At 44.3% G+C, this 20118-nt stretch overlaps 1 protein-coding gene across 4 annotated transcripts in view; it reads left to right on the top strand.

The window, feature by feature from the left end:
- Positions 1-3861: 3861 nt before the first annotated feature.
- NPAS3 (neuronal PAS domain protein 3) overlaps positions 3862-20118 on the top strand; it is a 604931-nt gene continuing 588674 nt past the window's right edge. For 2 of the 4 annotated variants that reach the window (XM_015287645.4, XM_015287646.4), the window contains exon 1: positions 3862-4435. In XM_015287645.4, the coding sequence (XP_015143131.2) occupies positions 4281-4435 (155 nt within the window). In that variant the 5' untranslated portion in view covers positions 3862-4280. Of the gene's footprint in view, positions 4436-7441; positions 7839-20118 lie in introns of those variants that run through there. The other 2 variants (XM_015287647.4, XM_015287648.3) reach the window with 1 other exon arrangement.

Consider the following 20118-nt stretch of genomic DNA (forward strand, 5'->3'; position numbering starts at 1 on the left):
ACTTGAGCAATATAACCTGAGATATGAGGTAGCTGATGTATGTGAAGTATTAATATGAAAAATATTTTCACTGTATGTATGTTATAAAGCTCTTGGAATACTGCCAGCAGCAAAGGTATTGGTCAGTTAAAGAGATGCCTTATCCCTGCTCTGCCCTTAGCCTTTTTTCCTTGCAGGTCCATCTTCCTTTGTTTTCCTCTTCTCTGTTATTTTCACTTCTCATCTCCCATTCGCTATTATGCAAGGTCCTTTTGAGGAGCTTCCTTTCCTTCCCACTAAAAATACATATTGGTAGCAGCAACTGAAGCAACAGTCAGTGGGCACTTGTAGAGGTGGCGTGTTGTAAAATAATATATCGAATATTTAATACTCTGAAGATGTGGACTTTATCTACACTTAATGGGTGGGGAGGCTGATTACTCATTCATAGCTACGCCACTTGTGAATGATGAGGTCACCCCTATCTCAGGAAGATAAATGCCATATCCTGTTATGACATATTCCTTTTGTATAAAATTAGTTCAATTTTCTCACTACTGAGGAATCAGTATAGCTGAGGAAAAAAAGTCACTTCAAGATAAAGGCATTTTTCTACTGTAATTCATTATATATCCTATTTTCATTTTATTTTATTTCTGTTCTGTTTTGTTCTATCTTATCCTGTTCTACGTATAGTATTTTACTCTCTACCTAAATGATATCTGACTAAAGTGAAGCAAAAATTAGATGATACAATGAAGCTTTGTAGCATTCTCTCTCATACCTGTCACAGGCTCCTTCCAACAGCAGATAATGAAAATTCAAAGTCAAACCATTTAACTTTAAGTAAATGGAAATGAATTTCCAGAGAAGAGAGATTTTTTCACCTGTGAAAAAAAGGAACAGCAGTACACTGACAATGCGAATCAAGATATAATATATAATTGTGATAGATAGGTATATGTAAAGCATAAATATTAAATGTGATTATATTACACACTGTCATGTGTTTTTAATTTTTATCTTTATATGTTTTTGCCTAAGAGGAAGATCTAGATTGTGTTGTATGAAACAGCGGTACTGTATCAGAACATTTCTTAGATCAATCAATACTAAAGCAACTTGCAGAATATCTTACAATGGTGTAAGTTATTTAGACAAAAAGTATGTCACTCAGACACCAGAACCTGTCAATAATCAGAGCAAAATGAGAAATAAATTCAATTAAAAATATGAGGCTGGATTCTCAGCTCTTTCACACGAGCATGCTGCACCGAATTCATTTTAATCCATCACACGGTGTTGTAGCACTGGTGAAATGCGTGGTGAATTGGGCCCACACAATTTAATAAGGTGCAGAGAAGAAGCCTGATGATGGATATTTTCATCGGTGTATAAAATAAGACGTGCCTCAGAAATTCTTTGTTTTACCGTTGTGATTAATTTGGGGACAAAAGATACTAACAATCAAAATGGACTTTTCTGCAGATATGAGATAATATTGTTCATTTACTATCTTTCCAGGGTGATGAGAAAGAAGGTGCTTATGTATTCTGCAGACATTTGCAAACCTACCTTGGAATCCTGCTGGTCTCACAGCATACAAAACTATTTGTTGGTAGTTCCACTGACTCAATGGGTCTACTTGTGTGAGCAAAGTTACCGAGGCTGCCTTTTCAGTTGTGTTAACACTTAAATTCAGATACTAATCAATAGTTACAAAAGATCTCAAGAAGAGAGAGAGAGAGAGAGAGAGAGAGAGAGTCTGGTTCTACTCCCATGGATGAAAACTGGTGACTTTCAAGGACTAAGCTGAAGCGGGTTTGACTAAAGGCTCTCTGTCCAGGCTGTCCCTTTGAAACATGAAAGCCTGCCTGGAGTTGCCACTGTAGAGCAGAGAGTGACAGTCAATGGATGGGGACCTGGACATGATTACATCCACTCTACTGCCCGGCCATACACTGATGGAATGATCATTTGGAAAATGGCTACTGCCCACATTTACATTCCTTTCAGCGTTGTTCCATAGCCAATTAGAGTGGTAGCCCAGCCTATATTCATGCCAGTCTTGTACTATATTGTAAGAAAGAGGAAAGGAGCAGCTCAGAAGTCTTTAATTATTCCTCCAGCCATTTATTGACCTGCTCTCTAAAGGCCATATACGGGCCTTCATCTGCATGCAAAATTCCTATTGACATCACTGGGAGGGCCACAGGCAGATGGAAGGTACTTTGTAAACCTCACATTTTAAAGATGTTGTAAGAGAAAGGCGAAGAACTTGCAGTTCTTGAAAAGAAGTGAACAGCTTTATCTAATATAGCTCTTTAAACATGGAATTTGAATAACGTTTTTTTCCTAGCGAGCAATGTTCCCCCTCTTCTCTGTGAGCAACCTAACCCACACGTTTCTGTAAAGTCTTCATATTTAACACTCAAACAATTGATGTCCCTGTAGTATAAACAGGATTGATAATGAATATAAGTGGGATAGAAAATTAATCCTACTTGCGAGGAAAGAGAGTCATAATTCACTTAGGCTTCTCAGCTCTTACGTTATGAGGTCTTCAGCTAACTCATGGGATCCATTCCACATCCCACAGATGCTCATTATGAATTCTTTTTATGTGCAACATGTGGGGACTAACCAGTTTCATATCTCCTGGTATTAGCTGCAATCCAAAGCATTTTGTATTAAAACAGAATGCAAACACAGATGCTATTTAATACAAAGGATTTGAGTGCAGTCTCTGTTTTAACATCAAGTTGGTGCGTCTTAATTTGGTTTGGAGCAGAAATGGAAAGAAAAGTCAAGACGAGAGGATACCGTCAGATTAGGAGCCAAGCTGAGATTCCAGGAGACACTCATGGGAAAGGGAGAGATGGGCCCAGGTGACAGCTCTAATTTACGGAAGCAGAGGATGCGGTGCCCTCGGGGCGGCGGGGCTCCTTCAGCACCGCGCACGCCGAGGCACTCCCAGCGTCCTGTCCCGTCCTGTCACGTCCCGGAGCGCTGTGAGCCGCTCTTCCCCGGCCTACAGCCGGCAGCGGGCTGCTGCGGTGCAAGGTGCACTGCCGCGCGCCTGACTCGCAATGTCCCCTCGCTGCTCTGCAAAGTGCACGGCAACGCACTTTTCGCTCCGGCACGCAGCAGCGCGGAGCTACAGGTCCGTGGTTCGGGAGCGCCCCGACGCGCCGGGAGATCCGCTGGGACCCTCCCGCGGGAAGGGCCCTCGTGTCGCCCTTCCCTCGCCCCCGGGGCGCGCTGTGGGCCCGCAGCCCCCGGCCGGGGTCCCCCCCGACCCGGGCCCGGGAGGAGAGCGCGGGCGGGGAGGCGGCGGCGACACAAAGGCTCCGAGCCCGCTCGTCCCGTGGGGTGGCCGGGGAGGAAGCGCGGGGCTCGGCGCGGTGAGTGCCGCGTGCGGAGGGTTTTGCGCGGTGTGATCGGTGCGCTCACGCACGACGCACACCTTACAAGTTTGAGCGGCAATAACATTGCTGCACACTAGGAGGGGAGGAGAGTCAGCTCCCTATAATAGGAACAAACTCCGCCGTTGCACAAAAGCGGCGCGTTTCCTCGCTCGAGAAAACCGTCCCTTTAGAGAGAAAGGAGGGGGGGGAGGAGGGGGAAGCAAAAGCAAAAGCAAGTTACCAAGAGCGAGAACTCGCGCAGCAACCATCCGCCGCTCTTCCTCCTCTCCTCGGGACCGGAGCGGGGCTCTCCCCCTCCCCCCTGGCGCGGGCCCAGCCGCGCTCCGCCGCCTTTCTTATTACTTCATTGAGCCCGAGCGATCCTCCAAGAGTCGCGTTTTGGGGAGGGGGGGGTGGGGGGGGGGGGTTGGGGGAAGGGGGAGGTGGAGGTGGAGGGACGAGGAGGAGGGAAAAAGGCAACATTCGCTGCTCATCATTTCCACCGCACCGCCAAAGTAACTGCGCCCCCCTCTCCTCCCGTCCCTCAGACTGGATTTTCTCTGTATCCACAGCCGCCGTGCTGTTAGCCGTACCTTTTTCTTTTTCTTTTTCTTTTTCTTTTTTTTTTTTTAATCTAGGAAAAAAATTTTTTTTAGCTCTGCTCCCCTCCCCCCAGCCCCTCGCAGCCCGGCATCGTCCCCCCTCACCCCGCGCCCCCCCAGCCCCTCTCCATCTCGCCCGGCAGCTCACATCAAAGCGCCCTGCCTCACTCCCAGCGGCCGCCACTCACTAATGGGATTGCAGCGTGCCCGGCTCCGCCGCTGCAGCCGCCGGAGGGAGAGCCGCTGCCGCTGCGCCTCTTCGCCGAGAGCCGCCGGGTGCTGAGCCGCGGGGATGATCAGGATCTTCCCGGATTTCAGCGTGCAGGTGACGGCGGCGGCCGGCGGGGCGGCCGGGGGGGTGCCGGCGGCGCCGGGCATGGGGCGAGCCGGAGCGGCGGCCAACGGGAACCCGCAGAACGTGCAGGGCATCACCTCGTACCAACAACGGTGAGCAGCGGGCGGGAGCGGGCGCGCGGATCATCCCGGGGCTCCCCCACTTGCTTTTTCTTTGTGCTTTTGTGTTTCTTTGTTTTCTTTTTTCTTTTTTTCTTTTAATATATATATAAAAAAAATCTTGCCGTTTGATTGTTGGGGGGTAGCTTGGTGGGAGGGGAGGGTTTTTCCTTCCCGCTTCCTTTTTATTTTTAATACAGCATCTTTTAAAATGCACTGAGAAGTAAACGCAATCTCCCAGTTTTGTCTCGGATGAGCTGGAAAGCAACAATAGCTGGGGAAAAAAAAAAAAGAAAGAAAGAAAGAAAGAAAGAAAAAAGTGCGAGCACGGTCGCATAGCGTGGCCGCTGCAAAGTTTGGGATCCCGTCCGCTCATCCTTTCTAAAGAGGAATTTCTCAATGTCAATGCCTTGTGCAGATCCCAGTGTGTGGCAGCCAGGGGGACAATTGATCCCGGGATGCCGATTGAGAATTTGCTTTCAAGCAAGAATGAGACCAATTTTCACTTGGGGTTGCACACTTGCAATTCCACACCGTAGGTTAACAGCTTTACTGTGTCACCTGTTACTACAGGGAAATGCAGCACGAAACCCTCAGCACTGCTATATATATATATATATTTATATATATTTTTTTCCCAACCTAAACGCATTCTGATGCAAATGCAGGGAATTCGCAGGGAGCGCCGTTAGGAAGCGGAGCGCACAAAGTTGGCAGGAACTCGCAGCGAAGTTCAGAGAGGTTCCCACCGCCCCAATCAGCCCCGCTCAGCGCCGGCACCGCCTGAGCTCACTGCGGGCTGAGGTCGGGGTCCCGCAGTGCTGTGTGGGGCGAGACCCCGAGTGGGGTTCCGGGAGGGTCCTCCAGCAGCTCAGGAGCGAAGCGGAGTGCTCACAAAAGTACTGACAACACCTCAGTGTAGGCTGAGATCGGAGCGAGACGTTCACGTTCCTCTAAATGCAGTAATGTCCCAACGATCTGACTTTTCAATACTAAATAAATCCTGAGAAAAATGCAGTGTAGTAACAAACACTTCAGCTAAATCTCTCTATAACGTAGAAGCTAAAACCATGGAAAGTTTTAATGTCGTATTTCAAACAAATGTTTTAGAAGCCAGACCGAGCAGTGCCTGCTTTGGTCTTCAGCAACTTTGGGCTCCCCTCTCTCACTTTGGGAAACACACACCGTGTTTCCCCTCTGATGCCCACGATAGAAAATGCTCGGTGTTAACTTTTGTGGGTTTTATTAAAGGGAAAGGCACGAGCACTAATATCCTGCAACAGCCCCTGTGCTGCCCCACCACCTCCTTAGAATCATTTGAACTAAGCCTGAGCCCTGCTTTGCCACCGAACGTCCCCATACACAGTGGCTTGGCCGGGGGAGAGGGAAGGAGCGGATTAAAGTTGGTTTCTTTTCACGGTTTCGCTATGATTTTTGTCACTTATAAAATCTTTAAATTACAATGGAAACTGACGGGCATTTTAACGAGGAAGTACGGGCAGCGATCACAATAGTTGAGGCTGTGAAGTGGGGAAGTCAGGGGTCAGAAATGTCACATTGGCTTTTAGACAAATAAAAGGGACCTCTGGAGACTTTAAGTTAAACAGAAAGATACAGACGAGGCAGCGTGCGAATTTGTAGTGCTCGGCGTTGGGCAGTTGGGTTGTGTCAGGCTCCGAAGCAGGGGTAGCTCCGAGGGCAGAGCTCTGCCAAACCGTGACGGCCCCGGGCCAGGTGCGGCCCGGCAGCAGCGGCCGCTCGGACCCCGCAGCACGCCGGGTGCCTCGGAAACATTTCTGCGCTTCTTCCAAATTGTAACTGTTACCGACACGACGGCGTCCTTTACATTGAACGATTTTGCTCCGAGCTTTCTGGAAAAGCTTAAACCACAGCGCGCACCGACACCTCCTTCTGCGGTTGCACAAACCGAGGTGACACCTGTTAACTTTTTTATTTTTATTATTATTATTATTATTTTCCTCCTTGTTGGAGCCGAGGCAGAAGCCATGCGGGGAGGAGCCGGCACGTGGCGCCCGCAGCCCCCTCGCTCTCGCCCCTCCTGCCCCGGCCCCGGGCTCGCGGCCCCGCTCCCGCCGGCGGTGCGCACCTGCGCGCCTTTCCCCGGGCCGCGGACCCACAGGCGCTGCTCTACCGGCCCGTGCCCCGCCACCCATCGGAGCTGCCGCGGGGAGGTGTCCCGTGGGGGCGCCGGGCTGAGCCCTACGCCGGGAATCCGCCGGGGGGTCAGGCCCGTGGCGCTGCACTGCAGGGCAGCGGCAAGAAGTACCTACAAAGTTACCGTGGGGATGGAGAGCTTGTAGCTTTCTCCTTTCCAGGTGTCCTGGATGAGACAACCGGGACAGCGGTTCCGTTTACCTGCTCCTTAATTTCTTGCTTATTTTCACAGTCCCCGGTGAAACTGCGCGCAGCATTGCATCCCCCCCGGCAAAGCATGGGGGCACCTCCCCGTTCCCCTTAGCGCCGTGCCCCCACGCGGGACGCGGCTGCTCGGCCGCGTAGGGAGGGGGTTGCGTGGGGCCTGCTCGGTGCCCGACCCCCGTCCGCTCCCGATGCGCCGGGGGCCGCGGAGTGAGCCCGTGGGGGTTCCGCGCCCGCGGAGATCCCTCGCCGCCCCCCCCTCCCCCGCTCTCAGCACCTCTCCCCGCCGGAGCCGCGACTCCGGAGGAGGAAAGTGTGCGAAACTGCAACTGAGTGGCGGTGTTGCGCCGGCAGCGGAGGCTGCGTCCCCTGCACGCAGAGCGGGAGCGGAGTCGGGGAAGCAGCTGGAAAATGCCCAGAAATACTTTCACAGCGGTCAAGCGCGGAGATCCCCGCCTGCCCTCCTTCCCGCCCCCGCCCCGCTCGCCCCGCGGCCCGGCACCCCTCGTAGCCCGGCCCAAGGGCGCGGGGCCGCGAGTGTGAGCGTGCGAGCGGCTGCGTTGTGTGTGTGCGCGCGTGTGTGCGTGGCCGTGCCGCACCTGCCGGGCGATGCCAGCGGCCGGGCTGCCCGCCGGGGCTGCGTCGCGGCTCGCTCTCCCCGCCGTCGCCGGCCGCCGCCGCCCGCGCTGGGCATGTCTCTGGGGCCGCCGGGGCCCCGGCTCCCTCCGCTCCTCGGCTTATGGACGGCGGCAGCGGCAGCAGCAGCAGCGCTAGCGAGCGAGCGAGCGAGCAACCTGCAGCAGGACCGCGCGGAGGAGCGGGAGCCCGCTATGCTTTGGCCTCAGTACTTTTCCTTAGCCCGTCTGGCTAAGCAGGGCCACCGCTGCCGCTGCTAGACACACAACACACACCAACATCAGGAGGGGGAAAAGTAAGGGAGAGAAAGAAAAAAAAAAAAAGCCAGGAAGATGGCGCCCACCAAGCCAAGCTTTCAGCAGGATCCTTCCAGGCGAGAACGGTAACACTTTCTCTTTATTGAACCTGCAGCAGCAGCAGCAGCCGCAACAGCACCGGGCCGCGCCGCCGCCGGGGCCGGGGCTGGCTGCCATGGCGGGGGGGGGGAGACGCCGCCGGCACCGCCGCTCGCCCCGCCGGGCGCCGCGAGTTCCTCCGAGTGCGCCGCCGCACCCCGCGCCGCCACCGCCGCGCACGCACCGCCGCACCGACACAGGGCGGCCGGCGGCAGCCCCGCTCCGCAGCCCCACCGCCGCGGCTTGCAGCGGCCGACGCTCGGCAGGGCGCGTTGGCGAGCGGGTGTGTGCGTCTGCGTGTGTGTGTGTGTGTGTGTGTGTGTGTGCGCGGAGCCCCCCCCTCGGGCGGCCCCCACCGCTCGGCGGCCCCGAGAGCGGCGGGGGGGGGGGGGCGGCGGGGCGCCGCGCCAGGCCCGGCTTGCCGGAGCGGAGGGGCCGGCCCCGCCGGTGCCGTTCAAGTGCGGCTAGGCCGGAGCGGGGGGGCCGCGCCGCCGACTGCCCCCGCGGCCCGGCCCAGCCCCGCTGCAGCCCGGAGAGTGCCGGCGCCCCCCGGGGCGGGCGGAGCGGTGCCGGGGCGCGAGCGGGCGGGAGCCGGGCGGAGGAAGGGGGGCGCGGGGCTCCATCCGGCCGCCCCTGGGACTTTTGCTGGGGAGAGCGCTCGCTGTGAACGCGCTGCGCTGCTGACAAGGATCGCCCATAGCGGATCTGTTGTAGCGAAGTGAATCTTTCTAGAAGTGACCAGGAGGAAACAAGAGTACAAGTTCATGTGATGTTACTTTGTGCTCCTTACGAAAGTGCTCCAAGCTGCGGTGTTGCACTGCGAGGAGGGGTGCGCCTAGAAGTGAGGGGCCGGGGGTGGCTTCTTCCACCTCTCTCCCTCCCTTCAGAAGTGAACTTGAGTGTGAAGGATAAGGAGGGTTCCTCGTTTGCTGTAAAAATGAAAATTAACATTTAGACAGCTTTCAAAAGTAGCTGGGCCGCGTGTTGCTCGCTTTCTACTTCACAGCACTGAAAAAATACTTAAACAAAAATAAAGTGTAGGGGGCCAGTTCACTTTAATCTTCATTTCAGACTTCCGTTTTTGAGTAGCATCAGCATTCCTTGTACAACTTCTAAACCCCGCGGATTCTGTCTGGATTCTGTCTCTGTTGTTTTCCAAGGGAGGCAGACTGCCCCGCACAAGAAACTGAGCCCAGAAACACCGAGCGCGGGGTGTGTTGGCATTAACTGTTGCACACTGGGACAAGGCTGTACTGACATGCAGCCGATTGGGAGATGCGTGCGATGGGAACAAAGTGTGTTCTCAGAAGTCAGTAAATTACAGATTCTCATTTCCGACTATAATATATTTTTTTAAAATCCCCGTTCTGACAGCTGTAGAGGCATCTCGTCTCTGCTGCGTTCACACTGCTTCCAGCGGCAGCTTTGCTGCCTTAGAGTTCTTTGTTGGGAAACAATTTGTATCAATAAGTCCTGTCCCCCCCCCCCGCCCCCCCCAAACACAATTCTGCCGCCCCCTTTCCAAGCACCGTACTGTATTAGTGCGAAGTGCATTCGCCAGGATAGCTTCAGTAATCTCTCTGGCAGAAGCATATTTGTGTGCCATTTTGGGAATTTCTCTGAGATAGGAATCTGGAAGATAGAATTAATTTCTAGGGGAAACTTCATAGCCTGTGCATGAGTGCTTTCTTTATCACCTGTCTCCATTTGGCATTCGGAGAAGGTAAATCAAAGTGCGCGATTTGTTATTCTGCTCCACTTGAGAGCTGAACTAAATAACACTTGGTCTGAAATTCTGATTGAAGTTGTAGGAGGATATACTGTATTTAATTTAATGCCCTTTAATAGCATCTTCTTGTTCAGCTCTGGTGCTGTCATTTTAAAGGTTGGATCCGAGTGGTTTTTCCCTGTAGGGAGTGGGAGGAGTAATGATTTCAGGGGAAAAAAGTCGTCTGGATTCCTCGAGCACTGTAGCCACAGAGTTGGCCCGGTGGCCGAGCGGCTGCGCTGTGCCCTTGGGGTTCCCCTTCTTATCGCCCCTCACAGTGCTCCAGTGTGGGTGTAAATATTGCATGTAGAGGCTGAGGACGTTTTCCGTATCAGAAATAACGTCAGTCTACTGTTCTTTAAAAAAGTTTCTGGAAAGCTGTAGCGGTGCCTCAATGCTCAGGCCCACATGTGCTTTTTCTTAAAAATTCAGTAATGTGTCTCCAAAGCCCTGCATTAACTGTTGATTTAAGCTGTCTGTACACATCCTTCCAGCAATACGTGTCAGGCTCCTCGAGCTGTGGCACTCAGCAGTCTCTGAAGGGGTTCTGCAGGCTCTTCCTCAGTTACTGCCCCCCTAAAGGAGTTCTGGGGGTGAGGGATCCTGGAGGGAGCTGTGGTACATTCTGTGTTTGGTCTTAGCTTCCACAGTATTTAGGTGGATCGTGTTACTGTTTCCAGCACGAGGTTAGTGATTACCAAACAACTGTGAGAGGTGGTAGTCCTTGCTGCAAGCAGGCATCTGATTGTTTTGAAACTTTTCCACCTGTCCAGGGTTTTGAAAGGATGTTCGAAAAGTTACACACGTAATTTGATTTTCTTTTAAACTGTGTGTCTTAGCAGATGTTACAGTTACAGTAGGAGTTTGGGGTTTTTCAATTGTGTGGATATTTAACCAAGAAAATTAAATAGACAGAAGTGTCATGCACATGATATGCCAGTATCGATTTGTAAAGCATATCATCATATCAGAGTGCTATTGGCTTACAGTGAGAGGGAAAAAAACGCTTTATTTTGGCATTTCTTTCTAGAGCGTGAGCTTAAACATAGCAGTGATAAATGATGATATGCATTGTCTAACACTTGCTTTTATATAAATAGCTCCAGAAGATTGCTTAAATGATAATCGAAAATATGAAATAGGGTGGCCTTCATATCACAAGGCCAAGGGTCTACAAATGGAAAAACTGAAATAATGAAATATTTCCAAGGCAACAGACTGTCAACAAGAACAGTAATGCATGGGCATATCATAGAGCTACCAGAGAGGATATTAGATCTTATAGCTCTAGAGCCAGGAGTTATAATGACCTTTATTAAATAGAGCCCTCCCACATTACAACAATCTTTCCGATTCCTGATTTATGGATTAGCAGTCATACCGCTCTTCATAATTTGAAACATTCTCTCACCATTTGCTGCGTTTTTTCTCCACTGGAATCATGCATTATTTAGAGCTTACACGAGAGTATTGATCAACAAAAGTTATATTACATATTTTCAGTAACTAATGGGATTCTGAATAACAAGGTTTTGTCTGCAGCATTGTTTCTACATTCTTTACGACACAACCGCTCTTTTTTTTCTTACAAGTTATATCCAGTTAACTTGTTCTGTACTGATATAGGGCTACTATATCTTATGAACAAGTTACAATAATTAAAGGGTTATGAAAACAGATCCATCCAGCACTTGGAACCGTAGGTATTTTAAAGAGAATACCAGGATGTATTGTCAGCATCTGTCTCCTTTTATTAGTGTCTCCCTTGAATTTCAGAGTCTCACATACTGGCAGTTTCAAATCACATTCGTTTGAAACTTGGCACACGAGTTGCCAGCCCAGATGGGAATTTTACTGTGAGAGAGATGTAAAACAGTTGTTGGAAAACTGACGTTTGAGGCATTAGTTTCATCAGCATCCCTGCTAAAAAGTACAATTAGTTTAAATAAACATTTGTTTCATAAGACTATCTTTGTAATGATGCCTTCGTTACTGGAAGATGTGCTCTAAGTCCAAATAACTGATACTGACCACGAACATTAACTCTTACAATTTCACAAACATTTTGGGATCAATTCTGCTTGTATTGTGGTCAGTAAGTTAAAGCCTTTTTGCAAACGTGGTGGAATTTCAATTTAGTATCAATTAAGTAATTTTTTTTCTAAGTTTAAAGTTATGAGACATTTCCTGAAATCTCATTCCACGTGAGTAAACCTCATGCTCAGTCCATCAGTGGGATTCACTTTGTGTTATTGTCAGTGTTAAGGCTCGCAGGTGTAAAAGCCCCTCCTGTGAGATGAGATTTCAGCAGCAGTCATGTTATTTTAAAACCAACTAAGTGAAATTGTTCCGTGGGGTTTCAGCCTGGAAATTTGTTGTTAAATTTAAGGAACGTAGCCAATATTTTGCATTCCCCCCCCAATCATTTCTTTTTTTTTTATTTGTTTGCTATCTGTGCCTATTTTTAGTGTTTTTGTTTTTGAATGAGACTGACAAAGATTTATGCCCACAGTAAGAAATGTTTTGAAATTTCATTTTTATCGTAATTGCATTTTTTTTCAGAAGAGACAGTTTGTTTCTGTGTAATATGTATAATGCATACTACTTCATGTTATCTTTAACATACAAAGTCACGGTAGTACAAGTGAGGTGCGTGACTTCTTGTCTAATAGGATTTTGCATAATAAGGATAATTTGCAATAATATTGCATTTTGTTGCATAAGAAGTTGTATCATAGTAAGAATAAAATGATTGCTGCCATATGACTAGAGCATTGTTCTGTGACTAGCTGGAGCAGTAGTTCTGCAAAACACAAAGTCCTAGGAAAATGAATGGGAGCGTTGTGCCATTGATTTGAACAGGGCTCCCAGTAGTAAAAATATCATTAATTTTTTATGCAGTGATAGGCTATTGCATAGGACAAAGAAGGTATGGTAAAGGTAGGATAGTATTTGTGTCCATAATTTGGCAGAAGTGGATCCTGCCTTTGGAGAATATTGAGTTCAAGTTGTACCTTAATCTTTAGAAAAGTTCAAAATGAAATTATACCTATAATTAAAGTACACTACAGAGAATCAACAAGCAAGGATAAAAGTCTTTTTACTGTATAATTCAATAGATGTGAATTTGTTCTCACTGAGATGACAATGACAAACTTTAATGTACTTTAATGGGAGGAGGATTGGATTTTGCGTCTGTGTATTATTATAAAACATGAAAGTCTTGAGATTCTCAAGGAAAGGTGGAACAGTCCTCAAAGAGATTCCAATCTCAGCCTGCTGCAGCCCGATACTGAGAGTTATGTATCTGACGTGCAGGCAAGAGTCAGTCACATTAAAGAGCAAGTGATATGTAAGCAAGAATTTGAAATGGATTAGTGAAAGCAGAGTTTTGAAGATTTGTTACAGGCGATTTTTCCAACATTTTTTATGTGTTGCATTTTGGACTTTCACTCTTCGGCCGTATCTTGCCATTTGTCTGCTCCAGGGAACTTCTCACTGATGTCATTCAATGTCTGAAGAAGACTTTAGTATTAATGTCTAGCATTTCTGTTTTGTCATTTTCTATTTTTTTCGTATAGCTTAGTGTGCTTTGAAAAGGATTTCAACACCGTTCACTATGTTTTACTGACCAGATAGATGCAAAACATTTTTGAGAAGTAGCAGAAGTGGCAAAAGACATCAATGTTAGCACTAGGAATAAAATTCGAGCCCCCATTTTGAGTACATATTCAAAGATTACACTGCCTTCGTTAGGGGGATTTACATTTCTTTTGCAGGCAAAACCTCCACTGAAATAAAGTGCTTTCAGAGAATGGCTTGATTGCAACTTAAAATTAGCTGTTAGCTTGATATATAATAGAAGTTCAGCCCTTGTGTTAAATAATTTAAGTAGAAAAGTACTGTTCCATTACCTGCAGGCATCATACGTTTACATATGTATATAGTGAACTTACGGGATATGGTCTGAATAATATGTATGTATGTAATCTGCAATAATGTCCCTGGGGCTTGAATTTTCTGAGGAGCCTATTGGGTTTAGGCATCTAGCACATACTGCATTTCAGTGAAATATGGGCACCTAAATCCTATAAGCCCCCTTTTAAATACTTGCCTGGGCATTTTGTCTCTAAAAGGAATTTAGAACAAGCTTCATTACACAATACATTGTTTTAAACTGAATTTTATCGAGTAATGAATAGTCTTTGAACAGTCATTTTGGATTATATCCTAAAGGGATATCATTTTGCTCAAATTTAAGCACAGAACTGATAGATTTCTTCTTTGACTGGGAGAGAGATTCATCTTATCGTGTGCATATTCATATTTATGTTTGGCTTACTCGCAGCCTAGGCTGGTATGAGTTAGCTGGCTCAGAATTATCCTTCCGAGGCTGTAATTCATTTAGCAGAAGTGTAACATGGCAAATTTGAGAAGAATGCTTGTTAGAAAGCTGTCTTTTTCTAGAGATTATGGGATGCTGAATATGTTACTTTGTGGGGAAAAGAAATGCAAGTGGGCAGTCTTCACAGGTCAAGGTTGAGGTCAGCATAGAAAGAACGGAGTGACTGAATTTCGTACAGTGCTGGCAGCTGGATTAAAAAGGAAAAAAAATCTTAAAAAAGAGAATAGCTGCTAGGGGCACTTATCCTTCAACCTTCACAGCTGCAAAAAAGTATCTGATTTTATTTGTCTGAGTGTAGTCAGATTGGCATGTTTGCTTCACCTTTGCATAAATTACTCACAGTACATGGACAAGGGATTTAAAAATATATTTACAGTGTAAAAAATACAAGACCCAAACTGTTTTCTCTTGGTAGATAACAAATAGAAGATGAGCATAAAAAGAGAAAAAAATGCATCAGGCTGCTTTATTTATTCATTCTTTCTGAGCAGCTGCTCAGACTCGCAACAAAACTTATATTTCCTGGGGAAAATCAAAAGTACAGTATTTTTTTTTTTTTTCAGTGGCTAAGTGAGCCAGATAAATGGTACTCAAGTAGTAGTGTTTGAAGGATCCAAGTAGTTTACTAAAGTATCTTAATTAATTGGATGTTCACATCAGTAGTGAGGTTTTCCTATTCGTAGGCAGGGCTCTGTAACAAGAGTGTATATTTGGTACGTACATTGTACATATGATTTGAGAAGGCCTGGTTTTATTGAAGATCTATTTTTACTAAACAACTGCTTTAGGTTAACAAACACGAAATAAACAAAGTGACAGAAAATACAGACTTCACATGAGAGGAATGATAGAAAAGATACAGCAGATTCCGGATCTATGAGACATATGTGCTATTGCTTGTATCAGTTACTCTACTTACACTCAGATTTTGAAACCAAGAGGTGCCCTCATTCCTTTTATTTCTTTGCTAACAGAAAGAAAAATGCTTTTCTACACAATTGTGATTTGGAAACTGTTATTCTGTGCTTTCCCAGGGCTGTTACTCAATTTTTGTTTTTGCATCACATCTCAAGGTTAGAATAGCAATCTGCAGGATGCAGCAAACACTGCAAATCTCTTCTTCACCCCAGAATGATTTGGCATACTGAAGGGGCATCTTTAGGAACCTTCATTATTTATAGTCTTCCATCGTTTAGGAAACATTTTTGAATGCTCCTCTTTTTTATTTTTATTTTTAAAATAATATTTTGCTTAATGATTTTGCGGTGTTATTTCAAAGTATTCAAATCCCGTTCATGACTTATTATTTTACTGTGGTAATTACCATGTATTACAGTATTTGTTTGGTTCAAATAGGAAAAAAGAACAACATGGCCAGGGAAAAGTGTCTTCTGCCTGACAGAGAATGGCTGAATATCCCACCTGAAAAGCAAGATTAGAATCCTGTATATTCATTCTGCTTGTTGCTACTTGTGAGGAAAACTTTAAAATATTCCACTGACTTGTAAACATATATTCTTTAAAGTGTAGGCATATGTTGTATGTTAGATAGACACAGTTTATATATTTACTTGAAGGGAAATAATGCTGGTTGATTGTCCTCAGCATGCTATAAATGTCTTACTTTATCTAAAGTTAAATGTAAATACATGCATTGGAATGGTGATTTTTTTTTCCTCTAATGCTGTGAGGGAAAAGTAGGCTCATCTTTTTTTTTTTTTTTTTTTTTTTTTGCACATTTTTATTGTTCTGTGTAAATGTAATTTGTTAATCCTGTGAAATTTGTCATAGATAAATTTGCTTGGATTATCTTGTCACCACCGTATCTGCATTCTTTTGTTCATTGCTTATTCATAATTTAACAGTCTGGCAGTGAGCCTTTTTGGGATGCTCACAAAAGATATATGACCTCTACCAGCTGCTACTATAACCTGCAGAATGCACAGCAAGACATTAGAAACGTGAGGATTCCTCTACTGATTAAAGTGCTCTTCATTTAAACAGTCTGTTCATAAGAATCTCAGGAATCTTTGTGGATAGCAGTTTTGATTTTTCATTTCTCACAAAATTAGTTTTAACATTTTTTTTTTTTTTTCCCCGAGCAGGAAAACTAACATTGAATCTTAAGATGGTGGTGCTTTGCTTTCAAATGGACTAATGGAAATTAAATCCCTCATTATATATGCATATGTATACATAAGTGTGCATGTGCATATAGGCATTTGCAAATATCTCTACCTGGCTCTCGATACGCACCCATATATGTATTTCTTGGAATTTTACAGTGGGAGAAATTGGTGCATTTGTGTGTTATATTATAACTAACTTCTCTATTAGAATATTTTTTCAATACATATATTATTATCCAGTACTGATTTACAGAAGAGTTGTCTGATTTAACCCTGCTTTAGTCCCAGCATCTTACAGATTGCATTGTGTAAATACTTGGTATTATACAGTACACGGAAAGACATTAAATAGAATGTTACTTGAAGTGTAACAACATTTTAGATTTTCATTATTCTCCTGACTCAGTTTAGCATATAAATTTTTCCCCCTTTTTACTTTTTTTTTTTTTTTCTTTCTTATCTGCAGATCAGCTTGTGAGTAATGGCTAGTTTTTACCTCCCCTTTGTGCTGGCACATGATTATAGTTCAAAATAATTCATTGCTAATCCATGCAGTATTGGTTCATCTCCATCACTCTGTTTTATGATTAGAGCCTCGGGCCTGTAAGAACATCCTTCTGCACAGTTTTCTGTCCTGATTTTCTTTGACTGCAACCCATATTTTAAACACTTCTGTCATTACTGTTCACCCAACAATCCTGCTACGTTTTTCAAATATGTATCAATTACAATAAATTAATATTTTGGTGGGGTTGTTTTTCAAAGGTTTATGAAAAATACTTCTTTTTCACTGCACTAAGTCTCCAGCAGTGGTGAACGGGGCTTGGTTCACCTCAGTTGATGATGGAAATCTGACTTGAGTTTTTCAATTTTCCTTAGCAGTCTGAATTTCCCATGTATTTATTTACATTAGGTGCCTCAAGAAATCCAGGACCTTAAAAAAGAAACACCGTGTCTTTCTGAAACAGACTATGGGAGAAGAGTGATTATAGCCTTGTCATTTTAAAAACATTTCAGACAGCACTGTTGTAAAATAAAGCTGAAGAAGGAACTTTTAAAATACATAGGGCCTGATCCTACTGTGAGTACTCTTGTTGAAGTCAGTGTTTACTGTGTCAGATATGAACTATGATGACGTTAGAGCTGGCTTACATGATATAATGATATCATACTTTGGTCAGATTTAAAATTTAGTGTTTCCAGATTATGAAGAAAATTCGTCATTTTATTTCACATCAAATAATGCTAGTTCTTTGAGAAGGTCATCCAAAAGATTTTTCAAGACTTTGTTTCAGCATTGAGTAGTCCTGTGTTCTTTTTAATAATTACTTTCATCTCATTGTAGCTGTGTGTTTGAAAGTGTAGGTCAATAAGGATGATCGCATTCAGAATTTCATGATCTGTGTAGTGGAACAAATTGAAAGCAAAGCCTGTATCAATCACTGTGAAGGGAGGGTTAATTGTTACTGCTTCTCAAGCCTCTGGACAGATAAACCAGTAATGAAATACTTATTGCTCTGATATGTGAATGGTTAAGGATGAAACAATGGAAACAGAAGCAGTCTACAAAGATAAACAAACAAACAAACAAACAAAAAAGCAAAGAAAAAAGAATAATCTGGACTAAAGTAAGATGCTGTTTATGCTGTGTATTAAGAGTTTTAAAGTAATTTATTTCATTTAATGCAGCCTTCTGGTAATGATGTAAGAGAACAGAAAGCATTTGGTTTCTAAAGTGAGTACAAAATATGACTATTAAAAGCTTTTATTATGCAAACGATTTGAAATGGCTTACACTATGTCTGGATCTTAGGTAAAAGTAACATTTCTAGCACTAAGTGTTTTCTTTTCTTTTCTTTTCTTTTCTTTGTTTTTCATTTGTGGTACCATTAAGTACTTTTTCTTGTTTCTTTTTCTTTAAAAGCACAGCTGTATTTACTAAACCAAGTATGTTTTATTTCCTCCTGAAGTCATTTAAAAGCGTTTTGTCTACAGCCAACCAGGACACTAAAGGAGTGTTTAAAGATAGAAGCAGCAAAATAAAAACAAGTGCAAAAACAAATTATGATATTACAGTAAACATTTAACTACTTCTAGAATGCGAACTTAACATTTTAAACATCTGTTAGTTACTTATATGTTGAAATATATGCAAAAATATTTAGTCAAATTGAAGTCTTAGGCCCATGACAATCATCTCAACACAGTGGGTAGTTCTGAAAATTAATGAGAATGATAATACTGTAAAGACTGTTCCAGAGTTTGCCCAAATTCATTATCTAAGACTCTTGTTAAGAACATCTCAAAGAATTTTAACCAGGAAAATATATTAATGGTTCAAAAGCATTTTTCAAAACGGTGATTTATAAAAGTATAATGGAATTATATATGCAAGAGCTATAGTTAGAAAGACAAATAATACAGGAGCAGCACATTATGAGGGAGTATTTTCCAATAGCTGAGGTACTTGGCTTTGATTTTGTCCATAGATGTCAAGCTCTCCTTATTGATTTTTGTTTTGGAATGGAGGAAATGAAAAAGTGAAAGCAACTTCACAAAATATATGTTTGTGACTCCTTGTTAGTTACTTAATGAGGCCCAGAGTTGCTAAAAAGCTCAGTAAAGTAATTAATAATTTTTGAACTGGTGTAAATGTCTTTTAGACAATCGAAAAGCACTTTTAGGAGGAAGGGTGATGAGACACATCTTTAGATTTCTCTTCAGAATGTTAAGAATTTCCTGTTGCCTGTTTCCTGATGGGATTGACGCAGCTGTGTATCATATGGAATGAAAGAGGAACTGAGTGCCTGACTTTGTTTTATGCGAGTTCTTTATTTAAGAAAATGTATGTGTTGATTTTGCCTGTTTCTTTTTTAGACATTCCCTCATATGAATGCTGTACACAAAATTATCCAAGTGGGAGCTAATTATAATTAATCTATCTATTTTCCAAGGGATTATTAATAACTGAAGTATATTCATTAAGAATGCTTCTTTCTTTGTTTCTGATTCTATTTTTCTTTCTCCTTCTCTCTCTTTCTCTCTCTTTCTCTCTCTCTCTTTCTCTCTCTTTCTCTCTCTTTCTCTCTCTTTCTCTCTCTTTCTCTCTCTTTCTCTCACTCTTTCTTACTCTCTTTCTTTCTCGCTCTTTCTTGCTTTTTCTTGCTCTCTCTCTTGCTCTGTCTTGCTCCCTCTTCCCCCCCCCCCTCCCCCTTTTTCTCTTTCCTTCTTTCTTTGCTTATTTATCTTTTTCCTTCTTTCCTCCTTTCCTCCTTCAATGAAAAAGAAAGTAGAACGCTTGGAAGATTACGGTAACGTTTCCATTTGTATTTTCAGAAGTTATTGATATATAGGAGTGTGTGTGAGTATATGAGCATGCATGTGTAGTCACTGGAAAACTGATCAGAGAATAGAGTTTCTTACTCATTTTACCTGTTTTGCAATCTGTAGTGCATTTGCACAACCGTTTTCATGGAACATGTGAATGCAAAATAGAGAAAAATGAGAGGATCCAAAATTAGTTTCAAATAGTACTGTTGATATAGGCTGTCCCACTTCACAGGCAGATTCTTTGAAAAGATTTCATGGTGGAAAAAGAATTTGTGGTGGTAAACTGCATTAATTAAATTTTTCAGTAATTCTCATCAGTGGTGAGAGGAATTTTAGCAGGAGGTGGTTATCGTGGTTAACTGATCTCGAGATGGTTGGGGAGAAGGAGCTGCAGAGGCATGGCAGCGCAGCCATCCTTCTATTTGTGGCACAGATCCTGCTACTCAGGAGCTGTGTGTTTCAAATTTGTTTGATATTCTGTTTCAGATAGAATTTGTACCACCTCAATCAGTAATAATTTCCACTTAGAAGTCTATATGAGGCAAATTTGTTTGCTGTGATAAGAATGCAATGATAAGAATAAAGAGACTGCTTAGCAATGTACTGTGCTCCTATGCTGCTTAAGAACCAAAAAA

The sequence above is a fragment of the Gallus gallus genome, chromosome 5 (genome assembly GCF_016699485.2).
Source record: "Gallus gallus isolate bGalGal1 chromosome 5, bGalGal1.mat.broiler.GRCg7b, whole genome shotgun sequence".
Taxonomy (NCBI): Eukaryota; Metazoa; Chordata; class Aves; order Galliformes; family Phasianidae; genus Gallus; species Gallus gallus.